General features: G+C 39.5%; 1 protein-coding gene across 1 annotated transcript in view; it reads right to left on the bottom strand.

Annotated features, from left to right (window-relative positions):
• Positions 1-16,016, bottom strand: part of LOC127812973 (K(+) efflux antiporter 4-like) — a 36,768-nt gene extending 20,752 nt beyond the window's left edge. The window contains exons 1-9 of the mRNA XM_052353597.1: positions 15,447-16,016; positions 14,667-14,710; positions 14,177-14,235; positions 13,951-14,029; positions 13,809-13,870; positions 13,642-13,717; positions 13,485-13,559; positions 12,632-12,703; positions 12,462-12,545 (exon numbers count right to left, since the gene is read on the bottom strand). Coding sequence (XP_052209557.1) covers positions 12,462-12,545; positions 12,632-12,703; positions 13,485-13,559; positions 13,642-13,717; positions 13,809-13,870; positions 13,951-14,029; positions 14,177-14,235; positions 14,667-14,710; positions 15,447-15,699 — 804 coding nt within the window. The 5' untranslated portion in view covers positions 15,700-16,016. The remainder of the gene's footprint in view (positions 1-12,461; positions 12,546-12,631; positions 12,704-13,484; positions 13,560-13,641; positions 13,718-13,808; positions 13,871-13,950; positions 14,030-14,176; positions 14,236-14,666; positions 14,711-15,446) is intronic.
• Between the last annotated feature and the right edge of the window lie 593 nt (positions 16,017-16,609).

Raw genomic sequence — 16,609 nt, 5'->3', positions numbered from 1 at the left:
CAAGGAAAAGCTATAAAAGGCTTCTCAATTGAATGAGAAGCTATCGACGAAGAGAATTTCCATTGTTAGACTCAAGGTTTTGACAATTTTGGTATCAAAGCTTTGAACCTTGGCCTTCAACCTTCACTTGGACGCAGAAAGCAATGGCGGACAGAACGAGAATGAAGCAAATGGAAGCGCAGCTTCAGTAGATGACTGCGACAATGTCCGATGTACAGATGCGAGTGGGAACGATTGATGAGGTGATGGATTGGAAACTGGATAACACAATCTCTTAGATGTGCAAGGAGGTTGCGAATCAGATCCGAGAGAACGTAGGGAGTTAGATCCTGGAACAATTGCAGAGCTTCATGCTGATGTTCAGGGGGCAAAATCAGGTGCGGCTGTCTCCTGACTTTCCTCCTAGGGAAAGAACTGATCCAGTCTTGCCAGGACTCAGACTAGGCCCTAGGGCAACAGATTCCTTAGATTTTGAAGCGGAACCTGCTGTTATTGGAGAGATGTTTGGGGAATGAGCATCAGGCAAGAAGCAGGGAACGCAGGCTGTTCAATCTCAACCTCATTTCCCTATGCCAAAGTTGGACCTGCCGTTGCTTGAAGGACAAAATCCACGGTGGTGGATTCGGTGTTGTGAGAAGTTGTTCACCTTGTATCAAATTCTAGATGTTGAAACAATTCTCGCACTTACACACTCTAGGATATCCCTCAAGAACTGCTCACTCACTCACACGAAAAATGACAGAATTTTGGAAACAAGAAACACCACAAAATTCAACATACACTTGCGAGACAAGGAGATTTATCCTAGTTCGAATCTCCTGTTGGAAGAACCTACATTTAGACTGATGAGGATCTTTCTCTTCACCATCTTGAAAACACAAGAACAGATTACATGTACTGCACTCTCACACACAACCCTGTACACAAGCTGTCTAATCTTAGAGATTACAAAGCTATATACACTTTACTCTCACATACACAACACATACACTTTCTCTCAAGATAGAATAAAATTCAGTGTATCAAAATGAGACCCCCGACCCTCTATTTATAAACCATAGAGGGCAGAACTTACAAGGACAGAACTGATAGCCGCCTTTTACATGTGGCAGTTACTATTACAATATGTAACTAACTTCTAGAAACCTTTTCTAATACTCGTCTTTTTTGTTTCTTTTCTCTCTCTCTCTCGAGCCTCAAGACTAATCTAAGGCAAATGCTTTAACAAATTCTCCACCCATTTACATTTGAATGGGCTTCCTCAAGACATATACCTAAACCCTTCTAGTCTCACCAAGCTCTTCTTTGTTCAGCATCTTAAACTACCTATAGTAGCTTCATACAATGCTTCAGCTTTGCAATAGGTACAACCTTTGTGAACATTTCAGCCGCATTCTCATCACCTAAAACTTTAGTTAGCTTTACATCTTGTTTCTCTATTATTTCCCTAATAATGTGGTGTCGCACATCTATGTGTTTTGTCCTTTCATGATGTGCTTGGTTTTTAAACAAGTGAATGGCACTTTGACTATCACACATCAGAGTGGCATCCACTACAGTCCCTAGGAGTTCACTGGTTAGGCCTTTTAACCACATAGCCTCTTTTATAGCTTTAGATACTGCTATATATTCTGTCTCAGTTGTAGATAAAGTCACCACATGTTGGAGACTTGATTTCCAACCGATAGTAGAATTCTACAACTTAAATACATACACGGTTGTGGATCTTCTTTTATCTAAATCAGCAGCATAATCAGCACCCGAATACCCTAGGATGCTTGTTGGTTCTCCCATATTTGCTCCACCATAAGACAAAACAGTGCTATAAGAGCCTCTTAAATACCTAAACACCCACTTAATGACATTCCAGTGTGCTTTACCTGGATTTTCCCTAAATCTACTCACTACATTCATTGCATGAGCCAAATTAAGTCTTGTGCACACCATGCTATACATTAAACTCCCCACAGCACTAGAAAAAGGAATATTATCCATTTCTTTCATACTCTCTTCATCCTTAGGTGATTGATCTGAGGATAACATAAAATGTGAGGCAAATGGCACATTCACTGCCTTAGCATCTCCATTCCAAACCTTTTTATTAGCTTTTCTAGATAGGATTTTTGAGGTAGGTATAATTTTCTTTGCTGTTTATTTCGAGTGATTTCAATCCCTAGAATTTTCTTTGCTTCCCCTAGCTCCTTCATCTCAAATTCTAACTTTAATTTCAGCTTTAGTTGCTGAATTTATTGATCAGATTGACTTGCTATGAGCATGTCATCAACATAAAGGAGATAGATTGGGATACTAAGTGAGATATGTTTAAAATAAACACGACAATCATAGGAACTTCTAATATAGCCCTGGTTTACCATAACCATATCAAATTTCCTATACCATTGTCTTGGAGATTTCTTAAGCCCATAAAGTGATTTCTTAAGCAAGCATACCTTCTCCACTTTTCCTTTAGATTCAAAACCTTTAGGTTGTTCCATTAGTATACTCTCATTTGGATCTCCATAAAGAAAAGTTGTGGTTACATCCATTTGTTCTAACTTTAGATTTAAGTGGGCTGTTATGGCAAGCAACACTCGAATTGAGGTGTGTCTCACCACAGGTGAGAACACCTCATTGAAATCTATACCCAAGACTTGAGTAAAGCCCCTAGCCACCAACTTAGCCTTATACCTAGGTTTAGGGTTACTCGCTGCCCTTGAGGTTTTTCAACCAAAATCCAGGTATGGTTCTTTCTTAGGGACTCTATTTCAGACTCCATGGCTTCATGGCAAGCAACACTCAAATTGAGATGTGTCTCACCATAGGTGAGAAAACCTCATTGAAATCTATACCCAAGACTTGAGTAAAGCCCCCAGCCACCAACTTAGCTTTATGCATATTGAGCAGAATCCTGATCAAGAGGTTCTTCTAGGACATTTTCAGGCACTGTGCCTTGGACCTCTAACTCTATAGGCTTAGATTTTCTCTCTAAGTCTTGTTGGTCCTCTATATTAGCTGTCTTAGATATAGAGTCTTCATCAAATGTGACACCTCTTGAGATAATAGTTCTTGGCCCTTTAGTCTCAAGGTTCCACAATTTGTAACCTTTGACTCTAGTGGGATATCCTACAAATAAGCATTTCTTAGCCCGAGGTTCAAGCTTGCCATGCTTCATATAAGCATAGGCTAAGCAACCAAATACCCTAAGGTGTTCTAAACTTGGCTTATGACCTGTCCACCTTTCATAGGGGGTTTGAAACTCAATTGCAGCTGATGGTGATTTGTTGATCACATAAGCTGCAATTGATACTACCTCCCCCAAAAAAGATTTGGGCAAATTTGCATGGAATAACATGCATCTCACTCTTTCTAATAATGTTCTATTCATTCTTTCGGTCAATCCGTTTTGTTTAGGGTTTCCTGGGGCAGTCAAGTGCCTAATTATCCCACTCTCTTTGCACATTTGAGTGAACTCTTTATTATAGAATTTTAGCCCATTATCTGTTCTAATAGTTTTCATAGTCCTCCCTTTTTTGTTTTCTACCATTTTCTTCCATGTCCTAAAGGCCTCAAAGGTATGATCTTTTGACTTTAAGACATAAACCCACAACATTCTAGAGTAGTCATCAATAATGGATAGAAAATACCTAGAGCCTCCATTAGTTAGGGTTTGAGATGGTCCCCACAAATCTGAGTGTATCTAGTCTAATGGTGATTTTGAGGAATGAATTGATTTCTTGTTGAATTTAAATTTAACAGCTTTGCCATAGATGCAGGACTCACATTTATTGAGTCCTACAACCTGGCCATGACCTAGAATGCCTTGCTTGGCAAGCTCCTTGAGCCCTTGCTTGCTAATGTGTGACATCCTTAGATGCCACAACCTTGCCTGCATTTGGGCATTGCTGCTTGCTACAACAACTTCCTCACTCAAAGTGGTTGTTTGCAGAATGTATATACCATTCTGCAACACTGCCCTCATGCATATTAAGGATCCTTTGGTGATTTTCAAGACTCTACCCTCACCCTTAAAGTTAAGGCCATTCCAGTCCAATTCACCAAGAGAAATTAAGTTTCTCTTAAGTTCTGGGACATGCCTTACTGTTGTTAGGATTCTATATGATCCATCATACATTTTAGTCTTCTGTCACCAATCCCTAATACCTTATATTCATGGTTATTGCCTAGCAAAACCTTTCCTCCATTTATTTCTTGATAATTTTGTAGCCAGGTCTCTTAGGAGTCATATGGTATGAGCAGCCAAAATCCATAACCCAATCATCACTCTTAGTTGTTTTTTAAACAACTAGTGCATCGGCACTGTCATACCCAAACTCACACACTAACTCCACCATCAGCATTACCCTCATCATGAAGATCTTTCTTTTTATTAGGACAGTTCCTCTTAATATGACCCTCTTCATGACAATAATAGCATTTTATAGGGTTCTTTCCAGTTCTTGATGTAGATCGTGATTTACCCCTTCCCCTAGAATCTCGTTTAATACTCCTAAATCTGGCAATTAAGGCATCTCCTAGAAAGGATTTTCCTTCTACTTTGTTTTGCAAATCCTTAGAATTTAGGGCCCCTATTATTACATCATCTAATGATAAGGTATCTCTATCGTGTTTTAGAATGTCAACAAAGGCCTCATATGATATGGGTAGGGAGTGAAGACTGACCAATGCCTTGTCTTCATCGTCATACTTAACGTCTATGCTTTCAAGATCTAAGCAGAGTTTGTTAAACTCATCTATGTGATCTTGAAGCTTTTGACTATCATGCATTTTAAAAGTAAAAAATATTGTCTTACGATAGAGATGGCTGAACAAGGACTTCGTCATGTATAGGCTATCCAACTTGAGCCATATCTCCACAGCCGTCTTCATCTTGGATACCTCTCTCAACACTTTGTCACTAAGACTGAGAATAAGAGTGTTATATGCCTTCTTGAGTATCTCCTTCTTCTGTTTTGTCATGTTAGTCTTTGGCATTTTTGCTTCACCCTCCAGTGCTTCCTCAACGCCAAGATTGCTGAGAAGTGCACTCATCTTCATCTTCCAAAGGACAAAGTCATTTTGCCCGTCAAACTTTTCTATGTCATGTCTAGAAGCGGATGAAGTAGAGGCCACGATCGCCAATCGAGTTGAGTCTCCCCCCCCCCCCCCCCCCCCCCTGAGCCTTTCTTGGAATCTTGAGTGTGAAAGATGGTAGGCTTTGATACTAGATTGTTGAAACAATTCTCGCACTTACGCACTCTAGGATATCCCTCAAGAATTGCTCACTCACTCACACGAAAGAGGACAGAATTTTGGAAACAAGAAACAACACATAATTCGACACACACTCGTGAGACAAGGAGATTTATCCTGGTTCGGATCTCCTGTTGGGAGAACCTACATTTAGACTGATGAGGATCTTTCTCTTCACTATCTTGAAAACACAAGAACAGATTACATGTACTGCACTCTCAAACATAGCCCTATACACAAGCTGTCTAATCTTGGAGATTACAAAGCTATACACACTTTACTCTCACATACACAACACATACTCTTTCTCTCAAGATATAATGAAATTCAGTGTATCACAATGAGACCCCCAACCCTCAATTTATAAACCATAGAGGATAGAACTTACAAGGACAGAACCGATAGCTGCCTTATACATGTGGCGGTTACTATTACAATATGTAACTAACTTCTAGAAACCTTTTCTAATACTCGTCCTTTTTGTTTCTTTTCTCTCTCTTGAGCCTCAAGACTAATCTACGACAAATGCTTTAACACAGAGCATCAAAAGATTACCTTAGCTTCGGCCTACTTAAGCGATGTGGCAGACTCTTGGTTCCAAGGCTGTAATAGATCACAAACAGACAATAACTGGCTAGACTTTGTAGAGGAATTCTATGCCAGGTTCAAAGATTGGAATTTGGTTAATGTAGTGGAAGAATTCAATAAACTAAGACAGGAAGAGACCGATCAGCAATACCAAGAGAAGTTTGAAGAACTAAAGTCCCTCATGATCACACTGAATCTTAGTTTGAGTGAGGCCTATTTCATTTCAAGTTTTATCAGCGGCTTCAACGATGAGTTGAGGCCAACAGTCAAGATGTTGCTTCCAAAGTCTGTCAAATAAGCTGCGAAAAGTGCACGACTGCAAGAGATGACGAAGGAAGCCTTAATGAAGAAGCATAAGTTTTCTTTTCGAGGTAGTCAAGTGGGTGCTAAACCATGGAAATGGTAAGGAGATAGTGAAATTCAACCAAATTCTAAGTTACAATGTTGTCCAACTTGCAGCAGTGGGAAATCAGCTTGTGGGAGGCAGATTTGGAACTTTTGAATACTGAAGGCAGGTAGGTCAATGTTACAAGTGTGGGGACCGGTATGTGTCTGGATATTAATGTCGGAAGCAGTTGTTGATGTTGGAAGGAGATGGTGGAGATAGATGAAGCTCTGGAAGAGGAAGGGATTGCAGTGGAAGAAGCAAGAGATAGTGAGATTTCTCTACATGCCTTGTAAGGCTTGGTTAACAGCAAAACTATTAAGGTGGAAGGAAAGGTCAGGAATCACAAGCATATGGTTTTGATTGATAGCAAAAGCACACACAACTTCTTGGATGTGAAGATAGCCAAGAAGCTAGGGTGTTCAATTACCAACATGTAGCCATTAACAGTGATGGTGGCAAATGGAGAGAAGATGATTAGTAGATTAGCCTGTGTGAATTTTCGTTGGGAGATGCAGGGAGAGTCGTTTATGACTAACTTGAGATTGTTGAAGCTTGGAGGTTGCGATGTGGTGCTAGGAGGTGATTGGATGAAAACAATTAGCCCTATTAGCTTCGATTTCAACAAGCTGGAGGGTACTATTACCGAGGAAAGGAAGGCAGTGACCTTGGTTGGGAGTATAGACACAGGCTCTTGCAAGATGATAACTGGAAAGAGGTTGTTAAAAATGAAAATGGATCAGGTGGCACAACTATTTTTGTTGTAGACTACTAATGATTGGGAGGAGATGCAGCCGCAAGGGGGGAGGTTGTTGGTGATTACTAGCAGCCTAACTTAGCCTATTTGGCAAGTACACGAATCTGATTCTTTACATAATCTATTGGAAGAGTTTAGGGACCTCTTTGTAGAACCCTTGTCCTTGCCTCCCCATCGTTCATATGACCATGCCATTTCACTTAAGCCTAATTCGGAACCAGGCAATATTTGGTCCTATAGATATCCACCTAAGCAAAAGATCGAAATAGAAAACCTTGTCAAAGACATGTTACATCAATCAATTATCCAACTGAGCCACAACTCATTCGCTTCTCCCGTCCTTGTCAAAAAGAAAGACGATTCATTGTGATTATGCGTTAACTATTGTCAACTGAATGCCATAACTGTTAAAGACAAATTTCCTATACCTATAATTGAAGATCTTTTAGATGAGCCTAAACATGCTACCGTTTTTTCCAAACTAGACCTTAAGGCCGGTTACCATCAAATTTGAATGAGACCAAAGGATATTCATAAAACAGCCTTCTAGACACATCAAGGGCATTATGAATTCAAAGTTATGCCCTTCTGGTTAACGAATACCCCGTCAACTTTCCAATCCTTGATGAATCTATTAGAATGTTGTCTCAAGAAATCCAGAATATAGGTAGTAAGAATGCATCGAAATTAGAGGGTATAAATAGGCGGTTCCTTACTTGTAATATTAGTTATTAGTGGAGGGGTAAAACTGGTAATATCCAGTAGTTTAAAAGCCTATGAATTGCCGCCCTAAATATTCTATAAATAGAGAAGGAGGGCTAGGCATTAGAAATAATAATTTCAATTGTTTCTCAAGAAAGCTTTGAGAGAGGGAAAGCTGTGATTTAGAATAGCTTTTATAATCTTGAGAGAAGGCTTGTAATCGAGGGAGTGCAACTGATGTACAATCATTCTTTCTGAATTAAAGAAGGTTGCTCTTAGAGGGTTCTTAAGGCTGGATGTAGTGCCAATTCAATTGGCATTGTTATCCTAAGACTATGCGGAATGACCCTTAGATGGAATATGCCTCTCTCAACACTCTCAAATCCACCCAGCAATTATAGGAATTGAAAACAGAAAACATAAGAATAAGAAACAGAAAGCAAACCACAAGTAGGCGCAGATTTATCCTGGTTCGATTTCCTTTGAGGAAACCTACATCCAGCCTTCAAAAGAGCTCTCCTAGCAGTCTTTATTTCCAGATAGAAGATCAGTACATCACAACCCTCATAGCCCACAAACCTGAGTACAATACCACACTATTTCCCCAAGAAAATAAACCCAAGACTTGCAAATAGTCTTCCTTTCTTGAACAATGCCTTGCACTCATAATATAGAGGACTAGAGCACTCATAGAATAGTTCTCTCTCAGCAGGCACCTTGCCCTCTTATTTATAGAGGAGGCGGACACACTTAGGCAACTAACTAACTTAAGGGAAATTACATATTAACCCCAACAAAATGTACTAATTACACTTTAACCCCTAGCTGCCTAATTTCTTCGGCTGAGACTACTCCTTCAGCTCCTTTCCGGATCTGCTATCTTCTAGGACAAAACTCGAGGCAAACTTCAACAGGCATGAACCAGGATAATCTCGGTGTTCTTGTGGATGTGTGGTTTGTGTTTCTTGTTTGTTTTAATTCTATTTCTGTTTATATTTTCTATTGATTCTATTAAATTTGTTCCTAAGATCAAATCTGTTAGTGTGTGAGAGCAAGTGTGGTAGAATTCTTGTCCAAGAAAGTAGTTCCAGCGACCCTAGAAATAACAGAATCAAATCTTTAAGCCCTTCCTACGGAAATTTATCTTAGTTTTCTTTGACGACATCCTAGTTTACAACCCAACCTTTGCCAAACATCTCAGCCATCTTAAATCTGCATTTGAGATCCTTAGGCTCAACCAATTGTATGTGAAGAAATCGAAGTGTGTTTTTGGCCAAAGACAGGTTGAGTACTTGGGACACATTATCTTAGCCCAAGGAGTGAGTACTAGTCAAAAAAAGATTGTTGCCATGATAGATTGGCCTAGGCTTGCCAATGTGAAGGCTATGTGGGGGCTTCTTAGGGCTAATAGGGTACTACCGGCGTTTTGTGCAGAATTACAGAGTTATTAGCAAGCCCTTGACAGAATTGTTAAAGGACATCTTCCGATGGAACCTACAGGCTGAGGAAACTTTTGAGAAATTGAAGGCGACGATGAGTAAGGCACATGTTCTGGCTTTGCTTGATTTCAGCCAGCCTTTTATTCTGGAGACTGATGCGAGTAATGTGGGAGTTGGAGCTATTCTTATGTAGGGGGGCTGACCTATAGCCTACCTCAGCCAAGCCTTAGCTCCCAAACATGTGGGACTAAGCATCTGTGATAAGGAATTATTGGTTGTGTTGATAGCTGTAGAGAAATGGTGGCACTATTTGGAGAACGGGACCTTTGTAATCCACACCGATCATGAGAGTTTGAAGTTTCTTTTACAGCAAAAACTACAAACTCAGTTGCAAAGGAGAGGAATGAGTAAGTTGATGGGGTTGAATTACACAACTCAATATAGGAGGGGAAAGGAAAATGTGGCAGTGGATGCTCTATCCCGGTGTTTTGATGAAGGGACAGTTGCAGCAATTACCACAGTAGTTCCAAAATGGGTGCAGGAGATGACATCAAGCTATACCCTAGCTGTGTGGACTAAAGAGCTGCTGGAACAGCTGCTTTTTAATCCCTATAGTAGACCGGGTTATACCATATCTAATGGGCAGATCCAATTTTGTGGCAAGATTGTAATTGGGGACTACGACCAGATTAAGTCCAAGATTTTGCAAGCCTTACATGGGTCACATGTGGGGTGTCATTCGGGGATAAGGAACACCTACCACAAGGTTAAGCAGCTATTTTATTGGCCCAACCTTAAGAGAAGTGTGCAAGAGTATGTAATGTCGTGAGGTGTGTCAGCGCTGTAAACCTGAAATAGTGGCGACACCTGGGTTGTTGCAGCCTCTAGAAAGACTAGAGCAAGCCTGGGTACGTCTCTCAATGGATTTTGTAGAGGGGCTGCCAAAATCATAGGGCAAGAATTGCATATTGGTGGTGGTGGACAAGTTCACTAAATTTGCCCACTTCTTAGGCCTCTATTATCCCTCCACAACACAAGAAGTGGCAAGGGTATTTTTGGATCAGGTGATTAGCTTACATGGAGTGCCACAGACTATAATATCGGATAAGGACAAGGTTTTTACCAGTCTTATGTGGCAAGACTTGTTCAAGTCTTTGGGAGTCCAATTGCACATGTCTAGGGCTTACCACTCAAAGATGGATGGCCAAACGAAGCATGTGAATCAGTGCCTAGAGACCTATCTACGTTGACTTTGTTTTGCTTAGCCTCGGTCTTGGCACAGGTGGCTTCCTCTTGCCTAATGGTGGTACAACTCATGTTACCACAGCTCCATCAAAATGTCCCATTTTCAACCTATATGGCTACAAGCCCCCCCTCCTTCCTGCCACTTTGCAATCCACATCTATAGCTGTTGTGGATGACTACTTACAACAACAAGAGGAGGCGTTACAATTACAGGTGTTGCAAAGGGAATTGGCCACTACCCAGCACAGGATGAAACAATTTGCTGATCGTAGGCACAGTGAACGGGAGTTTTCAATGGGAGATATGGTTTACTTGAAGTTGAGACACTCCCACCAACTTACTCACGGCCAAGTGTTAAAGCTTAGTCATAAGTTCTTTGGCCCTTTCCCTATTGTGGCCAAATTTGGGACTGCAACTTACAAGCTGCAACTGCCTTCCATTTCCCACATACATCCTGTCTTTCATATCTCCTTGCTTAAGATGTCAGTGGGTGCTTAGTAGGTTTCCCCTACTCTGCCTGAATTTATTTCAGATACTCCTCCTCCAACAAAACCTGTTTTGGTATTGGACAAGAGGGTGATCCATAAGCAAGGGGCTCTTTTACCCAGGTTCTAGTGCAGTGGACTCATCTTCACCTTGACAATAACACATGGGAATATCTCCCTAATCTACTACAACAATTTCCTCAGGCGACTCCTTTCCCTTTCTTGAGGACCGAGGGGGAGAGGGGGTTGTTTGTTAGGACCCTATGATTGTATTAGCGGTACTTTTGTCTTTTGGGAATTATGTTGTAAGGTGGTTGGTAGCTATTATACTAAAACAGCTATTGGGAGTTGTACCTTGATAACTGCCAGTAAGTTGGTGCCAAGGAGAAGCTATAAAAGGCTTCTCAACTAAATGAGAAGCTATCGATAAATATTCATAGCAACTAAATCTCTCTCTCTCACACACTCAATTTCTCTCCCCTTGATCTCTCTATTTTCTGTCTCTCCCTCTGTTCTATTCTCCCTCTCTGTTTTCTTCTCTCACGCGGCCCTAATTCTCTCCCTCACGAAGAGAATTTCCATTGTCAGACTCGAGGTCCTAACAACATCTCCCTACATTTGACCAGTGTTATTAAAGGCGCAAGGCGCACCTCGGGTGCTTGAAAGCCTTCCAGGCGAGTGCAAACCAAAAGGTGCGCCTCAGCCCAAGGCGCCTTAGGCAAAGGCGCGCATCTTGGGCTTTTTAGCTGTTTTTCAAGCTTTTTATTTCACCGTTTGTTACTTTATTTAATTTTTTACTGTTTAGGGTTTAAATTTATTGCTTCAACTACAAATTTGACAATAAATAAAAAGGCTACTACTTTAAATACTCCAATTGAATTTGAACTAGATGAAGATGGATAGGGAGAATTGAACAAATTCAAGGCATATAATAACAAAATGCAACATTAAGTCACCAAAACAAAGAAAGATGCAAATTCAAGTCTAGTATATTACCTACCAAAAAAATGTATGAAACTATCATCACACTTCTAAACCATAGAAATCATCCAACAAGAGGAGTAGATGATGTGGAAGAAGATATTAGAGATAATGCTTCTAATGATGAAAATATAGAAATGTTTGGTCTTTAGAGTTTTTTTTTATAACATGCTTGTTAAAATATTATTAGAAGTTATGACCTATTTTATGCCTTTTTCTTTAACTATATTTTTATTTTTTTATTAACTTGCACCTAGTTCCACCAGGCTCGCGCCTCAGACTCCAAGACCCTTGTGCGCCTTGCGCCTTTAATAACACTGCCTTTGACATGCATGAAACTTATTACAAGTTCAAGAAAATAATCCAGTAATAGTGAAATATAATTCCGGTGAGAGCATCTTGTTTGGGTTTTTTGCCTCCCCAATCATGCAAGATAAAGATTCTCTAATTCTTTTGGTAACACAAATGTAATGCAACCAAATAGACCTACTAACATCAGTCTTTCTCCTCCAACCAAATAGAACAAACGTAATGCAAGCCAAGGGGTGTGATTCAAGTGTAAAGAGAGAACTTTGGCAACAACAAAGATAAAATTTAGCATTAAATCATTCTATAATATTAAGACTTACTGAGGCTAGAACTCCACACAAGCACATGAATAGGAAAATTTGGAGCAAGCCTCCTAGAATAGCAACCGCGCGGACAACTCGAAGCTGATATCATGGAAAGGGAAATAAGATACAGATTCATTACAATAATCTGACACTTGTACGTTACTGAACAAAAATTATAAGTTGACCTTAGTTGTTGAAAACTCCAACCCTAGAGCAAAAAGAAGAAAAATTACACCAAATTGTGCCACCGTCTCAACCTACATGCAAAAGACAACACAAAATTGAAGTTCAAGTAAGATTACATGATCAAACACAAGTATAGGTGTGGAATGGGAATGGCAATAAGAAACGTCATGCAATCTAATTTGCATTAGATTGGTGTAATATTAGATAGATGCAAGGAGCAAAAATACATACCTGCAAATGATTTTCTTTTTTAATCAGATGATCAATGAAGCATGATATTGTTAGAACGCCCAAGTGCTATTTTTTGAAATTTTTATATATAAGACACAACATCAAACCTTAATCCTACTAAGTCTGATCACTTAAAATCTTTGATAATGTAAAAATACAGAGGACCAGGTATTTGTTGTGCTAAGGTCATTCAGCAGTCTCCAACGACTGTAACTTCCTACAGCTCTTTATTGTCGTTCATCATTAAAAATCTTATCTTTTTAGCTTTTTAAACTGAATTTCCATTAAAATCCATCAGAAGACATTGACTTATAGACAAGTATTTTTGCAGGTTTTATATGGTGAATTAGGACAAAAGGATGGCTTATTTCAGGTGTGCACTCCAGAAATGACAGAACATGAAATCTCTAGGATATTAACATTTTTACCTAACTCTAGAATAGCTATTACTGGAAAGAAAGAAAAGAAAAAGAAGGAATAGAATGTAAAACTGAAATGATAGGCTGTTTGACAAGTACCATATAAACTTCAAACATGAAGGTCACATGGCCAAAATAATTGGGATGAACACACTCTGATAGAGCATAAATTAAATCTTCTTAGTGAAGAAAAGCTACATACTTGCACCATTTCACTCACAAAGCTCAATCCTCCTGGTCCGACAATGGATCCAGCAAGCAGGTAGCCAGTAATAACCTGATAAAGATGATGCAACACTTCTAGTAATTCAGTATGCAAAACATAGAATACAGTCTGAATAAGTGCAAAAATATCAGACCGGTTGTCCAACACAAGCAAATGCGATGCCGCCACAAGTTGCAGACACAATGACAACAACAAGATCTGATATCAATCTACAAGAACATCGGTCAAGGAGTTGAATCAGTATAAAAGTTTCCTGTTGCAAATTATTTTCCGTGCAAACTATGACAAAGAAGTACTAACCTTAAATCTAACTGGAGCACTGGATATTTTGACTTGAAATTGGATATGATAAAGACATTGTCCTGAAGATATAGCCCAAACATTACGGACTGGAGTGAATGAGATATATAAATAGGGTAAGCATCCAAAGATCCAATTTAACCTTTCGATCTATCAAAGTAGGGGTATCTTCTCCTCTGTTGTCATTATCCAGATTGAAAACATTATGAAGTTGAAATGATCTGTGATAAATGCCTCAATACATTAGGGAAGCACGGCATTTGCATAGAGAAAGGAAACTTATTGACTAAAGAAATGCTTATTATCCAAAAAAATGTAAACATAAATTATTCACATATACAACAGATTCATATGGTAGATGTGTATACTTTTCCTCTTTCGTTTCATTCTTCTTGGGCTTAACTCTTGCTACAGTCTCCAAAACAGCCTGATGAATACATGTAAAAGCTATCCATTTAGACAGGTTCAAGCTAATAGTCACAATAAAAACAAGAGATTAAAAAGACCACGAGATTTAAAAAGCAGGGATAGAATAGTAAAATATCAAAGCAGGGGACAGGGAGAAATGTTATGTCACAGCATATGTTAAACACACTGCATCATAGGCTGAGCAGTAGAGCACCCAATGTTAAATGATATATTTGAAACAAAGTTAGACAAAAGCATGATATCTCATATTCATCTTCCTCTCACCAAGTACTTCAGACTCAATTCCAAACTTCGCACTTGATCAGGCACATTTCCATTTATGACACACAATGAGTGAATATAATAATGAATTATGTTCAGCCCCAATGATCTACAATGCCTTTCTAGAAGTAGAATTACTCAAGAAGCTCAAGATATGGTGCCACCAACCTGTTGTTCAGCAACACTATTGTTGAAGCTGCCCGCATCATTTGCTGCCAAATTAATACAGATGTCAAAAAGATCAGGGACACGAATTAATGCCTATAACCATCTATCTAAGAGTAAATTCAACAATAAAAACAAAGAAATCAGATGACGAGCATAAGTTCTTCAGAAATACAGTTACATCCAACTATTTGGGTTGGATTGAAGACAGGCATTCTTGCATCCCTCTTAATAAATTCAACGCACAAGAATTATTCCATTAAAGTTAATAGGAACTCCTCCAACCGAAAAACCTTCTACTTAACAATAAGGAAAGAGAAATTATAATATTTGCTTACCAAAAGATTTTAACGAAGAGAAATTACAACCCAAGGGAAAAATACCAAAACCAAATTCAGCAAAATGGCGGAGATATTGAATTTCTACAAATACCAAAAATGTAATTTCTTGATTTTAAAGATCCCGAACTCAAACAAAATAAACTAATAAAGAAAGTTAAATTCGACCAGTGATCCCCAGTAGGTAAAGATTTTCAAGGCTTTCCCTAGTCGCCAACAAGCTGAGATTTAAGTTGTTGCAATTCAACTAATTCTTTCTCTGCGGCGAACAATGGAAGATACAAGACTTACAATTACACTTCCAGATCACCGTTAGGATTTTCTGTGCAATCAAATAGAGAATAGCTAAAACCCTAACTCGACATGCGATTAATCATTAACCAAAAGAAAACAGGAAAGGCTCGGAGAATGTGTAAGTTAGAAGTAAAAGCTCGGATCTAAGTACCTTCGGCCTGATCAGTCTCGTTGAACTCCTTCTCAAGAGCTCGATCGATCATGTCGGCGAAGCTGTCCTCCCTCGGCCTGGACCGCGACACATTACCCGATTCGGTGGCGTTGATACCATCGAACTGATCGGAAACCGCAGAACCAACAGAAGGAAGCGAAGGCAGAGAGAGGAAGAAGCAAGCGGCGGCGAAGGCTAAGAGGAGAGAGGGACGGAGGTTGGAGAACGACGGCGTCGGCGATCTCCTCCTCATTGGAGAAGAAGGAGACCGAATGGCGGCGCAAGATGCCGAGTCCCCGGCTCGTGTAGAGAGAAAGAGAGAGCGCAGCGAGAGCGTTGTCGCAGTGTTGCTCCCTCTCTTCAGAAACAGTGGCTGCTCGGTGGGGCTGAATCGAATTGTGCTGCCAGTGAAGCGAGTGGAGAGTAACTAATCGTGGTTGAGACTTCAGAGAGAGAGAGAGAGAGAGAGAGAGAGATTCAGGTATTTGCCATTTACTGGCGTTCTAGAAATGGAAGTAAGGGATGTTTGGTTGGTTTCTCATCTCTCAGGTGACGGTGTCTTTTCTTGCCTATTCCCACCACTACTACGAAATATTATACTTGGAACCCCCCCCTCACTTGAACCGTTTCATATGGCTCGTGTCAAATGGCTCTTGTTTTGGTGCAGCTTAGGGACAGGAACAGGGATAGGGCTTCCCCCCCCCGGGCGTAGCCGACAGATACGAGTTATGATTGGTTTAAGGTTAATTTGCACATTTTTTTGTAGCATTGGTAGCATCTATGCAAAATCTCTCATTTATTGTATGCTTTGTAAAAGTAGATATTCGTTTTGTTTAACCTCTCATCTTAGTCTATTATTTGCTCTTTCAATCTCTCAAAATTTACACTTTATCAACTTTTAAAATTTTGAACAAAATATTTTATATTTTTTGTATTTCACTTATACCTAACATAGTTAATTGTTAGTATCTAAAAGAAGGGACAGTTAAGTGTTGAATGGCGATTACAAAAATTATTAATATATAAGGGAATTCTGTAATTTCTAAATCTTCCAAACAATCAACAATATTATAGCAGTTTTGTACTCCTATAAACTATTTAACAATTGATATTTACAGTTTGATGTGGTTTTAATACCTAATAAAACATAATTTTATCGGGAT

This window comes from Diospyros lotus, chromosome 11, assembly GCF_014633365.1.
Source record: "Diospyros lotus cultivar Yz01 chromosome 11, ASM1463336v1, whole genome shotgun sequence".
In the NCBI taxonomy this organism is placed as follows: Eukaryota; Viridiplantae; Streptophyta; class Magnoliopsida; order Ericales; family Ebenaceae; genus Diospyros; species Diospyros lotus.
The sequence above is the reverse complement of the archived record's forward strand: the minus strand, read 5'-3'. Positions and strand labels throughout refer to the sequence as shown.